Source organism: Aegilops tauschii, chromosome 4, assembly GCF_002575655.3.
Source record: "Aegilops tauschii subsp. strangulata cultivar AL8/78 chromosome 4, Aet v6.0, whole genome shotgun sequence".
Lineage (NCBI taxonomy): Eukaryota > Viridiplantae > Streptophyta > Magnoliopsida > Poales > Poaceae > Aegilops > Aegilops tauschii.
The window spans coordinates 49,276,160-49,287,487 of NC_053038.3; the positions used below are offsets into that span (position 1 = coordinate 49,276,160).

At 45.6% G+C, this 11,328-nt stretch overlaps 2 protein-coding genes across 3 annotated transcripts; one reads left to right on the top strand and one right to left on the bottom strand.

Moving 5' to 3' along the window:
- The first annotated feature begins 2,592 nt into the window (after positions 1–2,592).
- On the top strand, positions 2,593–8,639 carry LOC109782363 (probable U3 small nucleolar RNA-associated protein 7). Of its 2 annotated transcripts, none has more exons than XM_020340975.4 (8): positions 2,593–2,900; positions 3,298–3,412; positions 3,522–3,611; positions 4,257–4,389; positions 4,870–4,988; positions 6,332–6,399; positions 6,678–6,726; positions 7,392–8,639. In XM_020340975.4, the coding sequence occupies exons 2-8, from the start codon at positions 3,299–3,301 to the stop codon at positions 8,412–8,414; spliced, it is 1,596 nt and encodes a 531-aa protein (XP_020196564.1). In that variant the 5' UTR covers positions 2,593–2,900; position 3,298; the 3' UTR covers positions 8,415–8,639. The 2 variants fall into 2 exon arrangements, with proteins under 2 accessions (XP_020196564.1, XP_020196565.1); XM_020340976.4 differs by having other exon boundaries at positions 2,597–2,900; positions 3,289–3,412.
- A 1,761-nt stretch (positions 8,640–10,400) lies between these two features.
- LOC109782361 (probable CCR4-associated factor 1 homolog 11) lies at positions 10,401–11,207 on the bottom strand. Its single transcript, XM_020340973.2, has one exon. It carries the CDS (start codon positions 11,205–11,207, stop codon positions 10,401–10,403), a length of 807 nt encoding a protein of 268 aa, XP_020196562.2.
- Positions 11,208–11,328: the final 121 nt, after the last annotated feature.

Genomic DNA, 11,328 nt, shown 5'->3' on the forward strand with positions numbered 1-11,328 from the left:
CCTCTCCGAAAAATCGGAGTGACAAATCCTAATCTCGAAATACACCAACCCAACAAGTACCTTCGGAGACACCTGTAGAGCACCTTTATAATCACCCAGTTACGTTGTGACGTTTGGTAGCACACAAAGTGTTCCTCCGGTAAACGGGAGTTGCATAATCTCATAGTCATAGGAACATGTATAAGTCATGAAGAAAGCAATAGCAACATACTAAACGATCGAGTGCTAAGCTAACGGAATGGGTCAAGTCAATCACATCATTCTCCTAATGATGTGATCCCGTTAATCAAATGACAACTCTTTGTCTATGGCTAGGAAACATAACCATCTTTGATCAACGAGCTAGTCAAGTAGAGGCATACTAGTGACACTCTGTTTGTTTATATATTCACACATGTATCATGTTTCCGGTTAATACAATTCTAGCATGAATAATAAAATTTTATCATGATATAAGGAAATAAATAATAACTTTATTATTGCCTCTGGGGCATATTTCCTTCACTATGTGTGAATGCATGGTTTCTGAATTCAACGATGACAAAACAATGATCCGATTCCACTGCACACACATGCCGAACACGTATATGATCAATTTTTTGTCTGAACTCTTCATTGTTAAAGGCTCTATCAATCCTTGCCTTAACATTCGCATCTCCAGCTTGACGGTTGTCCCAAGTGTAAGCAACACCATACCACCCTAGATCTTGGAGAGCGCATTCGTCGGTGACTTCTCGAAACTCTCTCATCTGCCTCTCGGGGCGAGCTGCTCTACTGAAGTGTTCGTCAGGGTACAAGGTTTCGTTGAAGTCACCCATGCACATCCATGCACCATGGGGGATGGTATGTAAGGTTATAATGCAACACCAGCTATGGTGATGGTCTGCTGCTCTAGGCGCGCCATAGAATCCTGTGAACCTCCATGCATTCGGTCCCTGAGCTTCATCATGGACCAAAACATCAATGTGACTGTATGATTTAAGTTCCACCGCCACAGTAGTAGACCAGAACATCCCTATGCCACCGCTTAGGCCGTCACTGTCTACTCCAAAACTGCCAGCAAACCCAAGGGTATGCCGCAAATCCTCTACTCTTTTCCCTCTGATTTTCGTTTCCATAACAAAAACCAGTTCAGGCCCTTCTTGCTTCACCACATTGCGAAGCTCGCGAACTGCCTCGGGGTTCCCAAGCCCCCGGCAGTTCCAGCTCAAACATCTCATTGCGACGGGCAGGGCTGACTAGCAGCTCCTGCCGAGTTGTCTGAAGTCGTGGGTGTTTCTCTCTTCTTCTTCGGTGCTCGTTCCACTTCTGCACCTTCAATAGTATCCTCGCCACTTGCTACTGCAGGGTTATACTGTATGATGGCGTTGGTCTACTGATCAGCGTTCAATTCTGCAGTTGGCGCGGGCATGATAACCTTTCTGTAAACTTGTTTCGGAGGTCCCCCTTTCCTCTTGTTCTTGCCGTTGCTATTATTTTTTCTGGGAGAGGTTACATCAAGATTGCCATCACGAGTAGCACTGGATTCAGGAACGTCTGCTTTCCCACTTGGTTTTGCATTAGTCTGGCTAGCTCCTGAGCTCTCACTAGAAGTCGGTTTCTTTTTGTCCTCCGGTGCACCAATACTGGTTTTGAAGGGTAGCTCGCCATTCTCATCCCTGGTTCCCGGCGTCGGACAAAGCAGGTCCGAATGACCTAGTCGGCCACAAGAGAAGCAAAAGTTCGGGACATTTTCATATTGAATGGCATACCAGTCGCGACCACCACGGGCCGCTGAATCTATAAGGATCCACCTCCGCAGAGGCTTGCTGACGAAATCCCCCAATGGGGTCGAACTGTACTGAGTGGGCGTTCACATCTATCTGTTTTGCCACAGCCTGCCCTCTCTTTTCATTGCGGAGATTAAAGGGTAGGTTAAGAACCCTAGCCCATAGTTGCAGTCTGTCAAACTTCAGTTCAGATGGTTTCATGCACTCGGAAAACTCCGTCAGGATGACAACGTGCTTGCTGATGTGCCACGGGCTTCCGTCCCAGACGCGATCACGATCGCGTTTGCTGGCGAATTCCGCCACAAAGATGTTTTCCCCCGCCGACCTGAAAGACATGCCTTTAGGGTTCCGTCGAAGAGCATTGGGGATCGTCTGGATGTGGAACATGTGACGATGGTGAACTTTCCCGGCCAATGACCACTTCGTCGGATCGCCCTCGTCGACGTCGTCGATCACCAGTGGTGTGGCCTCCTCTTCCGTCAGATCCAACTTGCCCATCGCCTCCACCAGTCGCGCCCTTGCCGTGCGTGGTGAGAGTGCGCCTTCCTTGCCATTGCCAGCGCCAGATGCATCCATCTTGCGCCGCCCCCAAAGCGCCCCGTCGATCAAGATCGGACGTGCGCCGTCGTCGCCCCTCGAAACCCTAGTCGCCTGTCGCGAGGCTCCTAAGTTTCCGGGGACAAAACCGATAATTACTAACCGAATTAGTACACATATTTCGGTTTTATAGCCCCTGATTAACCGAAAAAACGAAGTGTATTACCACCACAATGTTTAGGCCCATTATGTTTCTTGCTAAAGGCCCGAGGCCTGAAGGCCGGCGTGGTGCGCTGGTGATGTCCTGTCCTGCCCTAGTTCCCCGAACCCCCACACCCGAGCGGCCGAGCGAGCCATCGCAGCGTGCCGCCGCCACAAGCGCTTTCCTGCCTGCTTCGCCACCACAGGCCCTCGCTAGCGCCGCCGCCGCCGCTGCCGCCATAGGCCCTCGCTAGCACCTCCGCCACCACACTCCCTTGCTCGCCGCCGCCGCCCCACGCCTTCCTCCTCCTTCCCTCCAGGCTCCTGCCCCGCTACGCAGCACCGGCAGTCCAGCACGCCGAAGAAGACCGTCGCCCGCGCATCTACTTTCAGGTATACTACTGTTATCAATCTCTTGTCTGCATGCCTCTTGTGATTGGCGCTACACATTCAAGATGTTATGCTGTTAAAAACTGAAACACAATCCTGCTAAAAGTGACAGTCTGAAACTGAAAATCTGCGTTTCCATGTTCTGTAGAAATTTCGGTTTTACTATTTCAGGAGCAAATTTCGGTTTTCACATCTCACTAACCGAAAGAAAAGCCAGGTCTGGTGGAGTAGCAGTCTATTTTTTTTCTTCCAGTAGAAGCCATGCTAAAAGAATGTTGCTGCCGCTAATTTAACTTGTCAATTTCATGATATCCCCTCGAGTTTTGCCTTGAAAAGTGGCTTCGTTTGTATTTGCTCACGCATCGTCTCGCCATTTCTACTTTCCATCCAGGGTGAGCAGGATGGGGATCACTACCGAGGAAGACCCCAAAGAGATGAAGAACCACCAAAACTCTGTGGATGAAATGGAGATGAAGGTGGTCAAGTTTTCGCGGGGGAAGGCTGCTAACTTGGCGGTAGGATAACTACTCTCCTACAAGTGTAGTCGTTGAAGTTCAGCGCTGGTTGCTTTGCTGATTGAAAAGCATGGTTTGGCATTTTTGTTTCATTGTGATTCCGTTGCAGGCTCTGCGTGATAAGAAATTGAAAGGGCAGCTCACCGGAAAAGAGAAGCTAATCGGAATATCTGCCAAAGCTGCTGCGCAAGCTGAAAAGGTGCGGTATTGTGGATTTATTGTAGAATTTCTCTGAATTTTTTGTGACAAACACATATATAAGTAGCTGAATAACAGTGATCATGATTTGATGGATTCTGGTATTCTGCACTGTTGATTTACTACAATATGATATTCTATCATATAGCTCATCTTTAGTTTTTCAGTGGTCTTTAGCTGTTCACTGGCATAATGTGGACCTGTTTGGATGAAATGATGGACTTATATTTATAGGATTTACCCTACATGTTTAGTGTGACATGGGTTTATTTGGTGTTCTTCCCAAAGAGGTGCTAGTCAATGAAAGATTGCTCGGTATTTTTTTATGCATCTACTGTGCAGAAAGTAAATTTACTGTATTGCTGATACTCTTTTTGGAGTTCCTTTAGGTTAATTCATACTACCTCATGAGTAACGATCGACATATCTATCATTTTCGTGCCTCTTTGATGGACTATTGCATGAACTTATGGTGCTTAGTGGCAGCAATATACCACCGGACCCATTGAAATTCCCTGCTGTATCTATTTTTATTATCTGGCCAACTTATGCTTCTTGATCTTCGTACTTAACATATTTCGAATTTGACTTTTGCAAACATGGGAGACTTTCCATTTTACTGATTTGTTGCTATCTCAATTTGCAGTGGTTTTTACCTATTGAGGGGGGCTACTTGGAGCCTGAAGATTTGGAGAAGACATATAGATTTACGCAGCGAGTGGTAGTGGGCGGTGTCGACATTTCGAGTGCAAGAAAACCATTTGATATGATCTTACCTGGTAAATATGTATTTATTTTGTGTTCTCTGAAGCTGTGTCACCATCCCTACATGATCCAGTACCAATAACAACAACGTACAATACAGATGTTGATATGAAACACCACTGATGATACTTATGTTCTTGTGTGGTACAGTTAGCTGATTAGCATTTCCAAATTGAAGTATTTTATTTCCTGATACTTATTTGGGTTGTCTTTGTAAGACTTATACTCTTCTTATTGTTTACGTGAAAGAAGGCCAATAGTTAGTTTTTTTAATGTTTATAAGCACAACAGCATAGAGTTATTGACACTATCAGGTTTTTGTCATTAAACAGTTTTACTTATTTGAATAGTCGACGAGAGTTTTTCTGTGCTCGTATGTTCTGATAGATATATATCTAATATCTATATTGTCCCATTGATAAATGCTGACTATCAACTTCCCTAATAATTTATGAAAATTGAGTTAAGGGGGCTAACTAGCTCTTTTTATGCAGCACTTGGTCCTTATACTCTAGAATACACCTCAAATGGTCGCTACATGATAGTAGGTGGGCGAAAAGGTCATATTGGTATGATGGATATGTTGAGTATGGATCTCATCAAGGAGTTTCAGGTCAGCTTACAGTATTTTAGCAGTTTCCCAGCATGTTGGATTTTTGGAACACATTCACCATTTGAAGCTTAGCGCTTTTCTCAAAAATTAAGCTGGCAAGCCTGGTCTAGTATGATCTTAATTTCTAGTCAAAATGCAGTTGTAGTAAAAGTATGTGCCTTCCATGCAACCAAGAAACTAACAGAAGGTTTGAGTTTGGTTCCTATTCGTATGAGAAAAATAAAAATATGCTGACCAAGGCTACAATACATTGAGCAATATGGACAGAAGATAAAGTATGCTCATAGATGGCTATTTTATCTAGTTGTAATTAAAGATGATGCAACTTTTAGTTGATGGAAGGTGTGGATGTTGAGGGCAGGGAGCTAGATCTAGTTGTTTTTGCTATTTCATATGCTTTGATTGCTAGCGGCTAAAATTCAGATCAAATAGGGCGAGTTCAGTTTAGTTTTCTCCTAAGAAACTGAAAAGTCCTCACAAAATTTTCCATTGCCTTCCTGTCGGGATTGTTATGCATACTTACTGCAATGGTTCCCAAGGTTCAAAAAAGACTGTATTCTAGGCGGGCGATGGGCCTAGGCGGCCACCTGGAACATAGCAGGAAGTAGTCAACCGGGCACCTGAGCTAAGCACATTGCATGTGAGGGCTAGAATTACAGAGAGCAGAGTGAGGGAGAAGTGAAGGTGGAGTTACGGTCCAGGTCATTGCAGCAGCATGAAGTTTCACAGTCGCCGCAGCAGCGAGCCTCCATGTCGTGGCTGTAGGGGGAGTACGGGGTATGGGAAGATGATGTTCTCATGTCATGAATATGGGGGATTTCTTGCTTGTGTGGGACCCTACCTTTACTAAGCCATCTAGGCATCCATCTAAAACATTCATGTATCCCAATCGTCCACATATCTGCTAATGAGGGGCTGCCCCCATGCATGTCCATCTTCTGCTTCACGAGGGTGCCTTCGCTTCGTAATTCTCCTCGTGCCACAGCCACTCCTCTTCTCGCTGCAGAGCTGCTGCTCCTCATGTCGCCGCCGCCTCTTCTCTGCTGCCAGAGGATGTCGATTCCTCACTGGAGGACCTTGCTGGCAGCCTAGGGCTGTAGCACCGCACCATGGAGCGCCTAGGCAGCGCCTAATTGTGTGTATAGGCCCTTGATTGTCTTTATTGTCACAAAAACTATCTTGCGTTCACGTTTGATGATGATTAAAGAAAATGATTCCTGGTCAAATCCTACTCTTGTCTACCACTTTTCTCCAGAACTATCCTTGTCTTTTATAATTACATTGACTAGACACTTTTGTTGCACTTTATGCATATACTTTACTTCTCTGATCCTCTTTTATAGGTGAGGGAAACTGTGCGCGATGTGGCATTCTTACACAATGAGCAACTCTTTGCAGTCGCCCAGAAGAAGTAATTTCTTGACTCTGTTCAAGCTTTGCGATATATATCCCTTGCTCATAATATATATCAACATGTTTCTTCTGCTAGTCTTAGCTGTTACCACACTATAGTTTGATTTTCGGCCACCTAGCTAGAGTTATGCAGCATGCCTACATGATTCACTACATTATTCTATATGTAGTTATATGCTACCATGAACCTTGAAGAGTTGTTTTGACCACTCATGCTGAATTTGGTACCATTTCTTTGACTTTCTAGAGTCCTTAACAAGAATATTCTCGAAACAGGTACCCCTACATATACAATCGTCATGGCACAGAAATTCACTGTTTGAAGGTAATTGAAATTTGAACACCTTTGCGTTCTTGGTAACTATGCTCTAACTATTGATGATTCTCAGAATTGACTGCAATGCTGTTTTATCATTTAACACATGCTTGCATTCATTATGTGAAAAGACTAGATAATAGTAGAACAGAATATAGAATATTCCCATTCCCTTTTTCTTATGAATTCTGCAGGACTGATGAATGATATGTTGATATACCTCAGTTATTTATGTAGCTACGTCAAAACGATTTGGTCCTAAATGAGCTCATCTCAATAAAATTCATTTTTGTACTAAACAGTTGAGCTACTGCGATGTGCTGATTCGTACTTAAATTGGAGAACTAGTAAAGTAGCATCCAGACCACATGTGGTTCTGGACCCGAACCTCGATGAGCCGAGTTAGGTTGTTCCTCAGTTAAGGAATATAAATATTTTTTCCCAGAGGGCATTCCGAGATGAAATTATTTGTATACTAACTGAACATTCAAGCTACTACAAGTTTATTGTTTGGTGATTTCTTTTGAAAATGCTTTTATTTCTTAAGCTGTAGAAGCATAATTTTAGAGCTGTTCATCATCCAACTTGCACTAGGTGTATATATATCGAAGGCATGACATTTCCGAAATACAGTTGTAACTTCTCTGATCTGTGACCACTCTTCTGTTTCACAGGAACATGGCAAAGCGCTGAAACTTCAGTTTCTGGACAAACACTTCCTCTTGGCATCGATAAACAGCTTCGGGCAGCTCCACTACCAAGATATGAGCACCGGCGAGATGATTGCAAATCACAGGACAGGTCTTGGGCGTACAGATGTTATGCGGGTAAATCCTTACAACGCTGTCATTGGCCTTGGGCATGCTGGTGGCAAAGTTACCATGTGGAAGCCAACCAGTGTGAAACCACTTGTCACAATGCTGTGCCATAATGGCCCGGTGACGGCTGTTGCATTCGAGAGGGGCGGTCATCTTATGGCAACTGCAGGTGTTGACAAGAAGATTAAGATTTGGGATCTCAGGAAGTATGAGGTTGTGCATACACACGCTGCACGAGCTGAGTCCTTGGATTTCAGCCAGAAGGGGTTGTTGGCCGCCAGTAATGGATCTCTAGTAGAGATATACAGGGATGCTGGGGGCCATGATTATAAAGTTTATATGAAGCATAGGATGGTAAAGGGATATCAGGTCGGTAAGGTTTTGTTCCGCCCTTACGAGGATATCTGTTCGATTGGGCACTCCACGGGGTTTTCTTCCATTCTCGTTCCTGGATCAGGCGAGGCCAACTTTGATACCTTTGTTGAGAACCCTGTGGAGACTGCCAAGCAAAGGAGGGAGAGGGAGGTGCATGCTCTCCTCAACAAGCTTCAGCCGGAGACCGTGATGCTTAACCCAAATATGATCGGTAACGTGAGACAGCCAAAGAAGAAAGAGAAGAAGACCAAAAAAGAAGTCGAGGAGGAGATTGAAGATGCGGTGGAGGCCGCCAAGAGCACGAAGGTGAAGAATAAGACCAAGGGCAGGAGCAAACCCAGCAAGCGGGCCAAGAAGAAGGAAGAAGAGGTCCTCAGAGCCAAGAGGCCTCTACTGGACCAGTACAAGGAAATCGGCGGGCATCCCGACAAGAAGCAGCGGGTCGGCGACAAGGCCGAGCTGCCAAAGGCCCTGCAGCGGTTTGCCAAGAACAAGCAATCATGATCTTGTTTATCTACCAGCTTGTGTTGTGTAGTCTATCATGTAGCTGGCAAGTAGTATTTGAGTCCATGTGGACATGCCACATGAGACAACGATGGGAAAGGACGCAGCAAATTTTTGTCCCGAAAGAACTTATTTTCTAGTTGAAATTTAGCTCACTTCTTGAGTTGGACATCCTATATCTTGTATGAATGGGCTAGGCTGGGGCTTGAGAGGTTTATTTGATGATTGGTGGAGCCTTTTCGGTTCGGTGTCAACATAACTTTAATGTGCAAGTTCCATGTGCATTTTAGTGATTCGAACTCTTATGGTGAGCACCACACTGGGAATGCTACAACTTAGAATGTGTTTGGTTCAGAAAAGGTTATCTAGATGTAATCAAATCACACACTTCCAGCTCTCTTCCATTTGTAAGTATGATGTAACAAGCCAACAACTGTAAACAACCGAAATCGGAATCAAAATTCAAACCAACGGATGACGAGATTTGGTAGTAATTTCATGAGAACTCAATCGCAAGAATTAGCACACGCGTGCAGAAAGAATCAACGATCTGTGGTGGGTGCTTTAGGGGAAGTATCAGGTGATGCAACACTAACATGCTCCCACTTTGAAAAAATTAAAAATCAGATCCAAGTGTGTCAAAAAGATCCATTTTTTGTATGGATGTTCACAACACATGTTTACACCCAATAAAAATTTCGGATCAAAATTCGAAATACAGAAAGAGATACAAAAATGATAAATCCAACATTTGAAATACAGAAAGGACAAAAATAAAAAGTCGACACTAACCATGCCGGATTTGTCTTTTCATTTCTCTTGGACTTCGAATTTTGAATTGAATTTTTTAGGAGCTGTACATACATGTCTTGTGGACATCCACAAATACTTTTAGATTTTTTTGACACAATTTAAATTTGTTATTTTTTGAAATGGGAGCATCCTAGTGCTGGTAACACTAGATATTTTCCCGGGTGCTTCAAGTGCCACCATGAATTCTCTGGTTTTGAAGCTCGGCTGCCTACTTCCTCACGAGCATGCTTCGGCTAATTGAGAATATAACTAGAACGTTGATTAATTGAGAAGCGAGGAAGTACTTAGCAATGTTATTTCATTTTCCTCTCTCCTGTAGAAGGGTGCATCTAGCGTGACGTGTCTTGGAAATATGATGGATATGTTTATAACTTGATTCGGCTAACTGGGCAACATTACTATTTTTTCGAGAGTACGACGAGCAAATTGCATAACAAATTTTCTTGTATAGAAGATAGCAAAAGAGTTTACAAGATATTTCTCCAATAGAACGGCTACTAGATAGTGTTGCAAAAAAAGAAAAGAAAAGAACTGGGTATCTTTATACTATAACTTTAACATACTTTTTGCGATTACATGGGCAACATTACTATGAAGCTATACTGAAAAAAAGAAAGTCTAATACTTGAACTTCAAAAGTGTAGTACTGCTAAATTCTTCAGACTTCAAAAACTTGATCAGAGCCACCAAAGGACGCAAGTCGGCATCAGTCTTCCTTGCACGAACTTTGAATTATCGACTCAGCATCGTTGGTGTCAGATCGACCTAGTGGATGCCTTGAAGAACACCTCGGTACCTCCACGTTGGCTGCTTAACTCTCCGTACTTCCTTGCTACCTGATACTATACGTTTTTTTTCTGAGAAAACTAGGAAACTTCACTGAAACGGATTTTTTCAGACTTTACTGAAAAATATAAAATCTAATACTTGAACTTTTTTTCCCGAGGAAACTACTACTGAAACTTTAAAACCGTAGCACTTCGATCCATATTAATTGTCGTGGATCAGAGGGAGTAGTTTTTTTTTTTTTTTTTTGGTTTTTTTCTGAAACGGGATTCTTCGGACTTGGGACTTCAAAGGACTTGATCAGAGCTACCATGGACGCAGGTCAGCAACAGTCTTCCTTGCACGAGCTTCGAATTCTCGGCTCAGCATTGTTGGTGTCAGATCGACCTAATGCAGGCCTTCAAGAAGACCCCGGTACCTCCGCACATCGCCGCCGAGTTTTCCGTACTTCAGCCGCATGAATACCTGCAGCGCGTGCACGCCGGCGGCAGCTGCGAGGCGTGGGCTCCCCAGCGGCGGATGGAAGCCGAGGTGAGCGGCGATGCTCTCCAGCCCGAGCGGCATGTCCAGGCAGTCGGCCGCCATCCTAGCCACATCATAGACCTGGTCGCCGAGGTAACGCCGCACGGCGCCGTTGAACCCGGCCACGTCTCGCGGCAGCGGGGCGCCGCCGGTGACAATCTTGAGCAGGTATGCGACATGGTAGGCCCCAGCGTAGGTGATCCAACTCCGCGACCGCCCACGCCGAGGCCGAGCGCTGATCAGGCCGGATTCAAACAGCTTCTTGCTTAGCACGTCGGCGCTGACGCCGTGGTCGCGGAGCACGCCGACGTCGAGGCCGCGGCCGGCGAGGTACGCGTGGGAGTTCTCGTCGTGCGGGTCGGCCTGGGGGCGGAAGTCGCGGAGGTTGAACTCCCAGGCGTCGAGGTACCCGCCGTCGCTGTCGTAGAGCGCGATGCCGAGCTGGAGCGGCTTCAGGCCGTCGACGTTGGCCTTCACGAGGGCGTAGCGCTCCTCCACGGTGAGGGCGTTGTGGTCCTGGCTGGGGTGGTGGACGACGCCCGGGTAGTGCACGTCGATGGCGACGTACTGGGCGTTCCTGGCGACGTGGCGGAGGTTGGCCGATTCATGCTTGAGGTTGGGCGCCCACACGGAGCGCACCGGGACCGCGGACGACGGCCATACCGGCGACATGGGTGCATGGTAGAAGTACGGCGGGGGCTGCATCGGGAACGCGTAGTGGAAAGGTGGTGGCGGCGGCGGCGGCGGTGGAAACATTGGAAACATACCGGCGGCCGGGTTCATGCTGATCGAT

What these genes read in the sequence shown, in the direction of transcription:
- LOC109782363 (XM_020340975.4), top strand. Translation starts at nt 3,299, where the DNA reads ATGGGGATCACTACCGAGGAAGACCCCAAAGAGATGAAGAACCACCAA. An exon ending in GGAAGGCTGCTAACTTGGCG is followed by an intron (nt 3,413 to 3,521) that starts GTAGGATAACTA and finishes ATTCCGTTGCAG; the next exon opens with GCTCTGCGTGATAAGAAATT. An exon ending in CTGCTGCGCAAGCTGAAAAG is followed by an intron (nt 3,612 to 4,256) that starts GTGCGGTATTGT and finishes CTCAATTTGCAG; the next exon opens with TGGTTTTTACCTATTGAGGG.
- LOC109782361 (XM_020340973.2), bottom strand. Translation starts at nt 11,207, where the DNA reads ATGTCGCCGGTATGGCCGTCGTCCGCGGTCCCGGTGCGCTCCGTGTGG.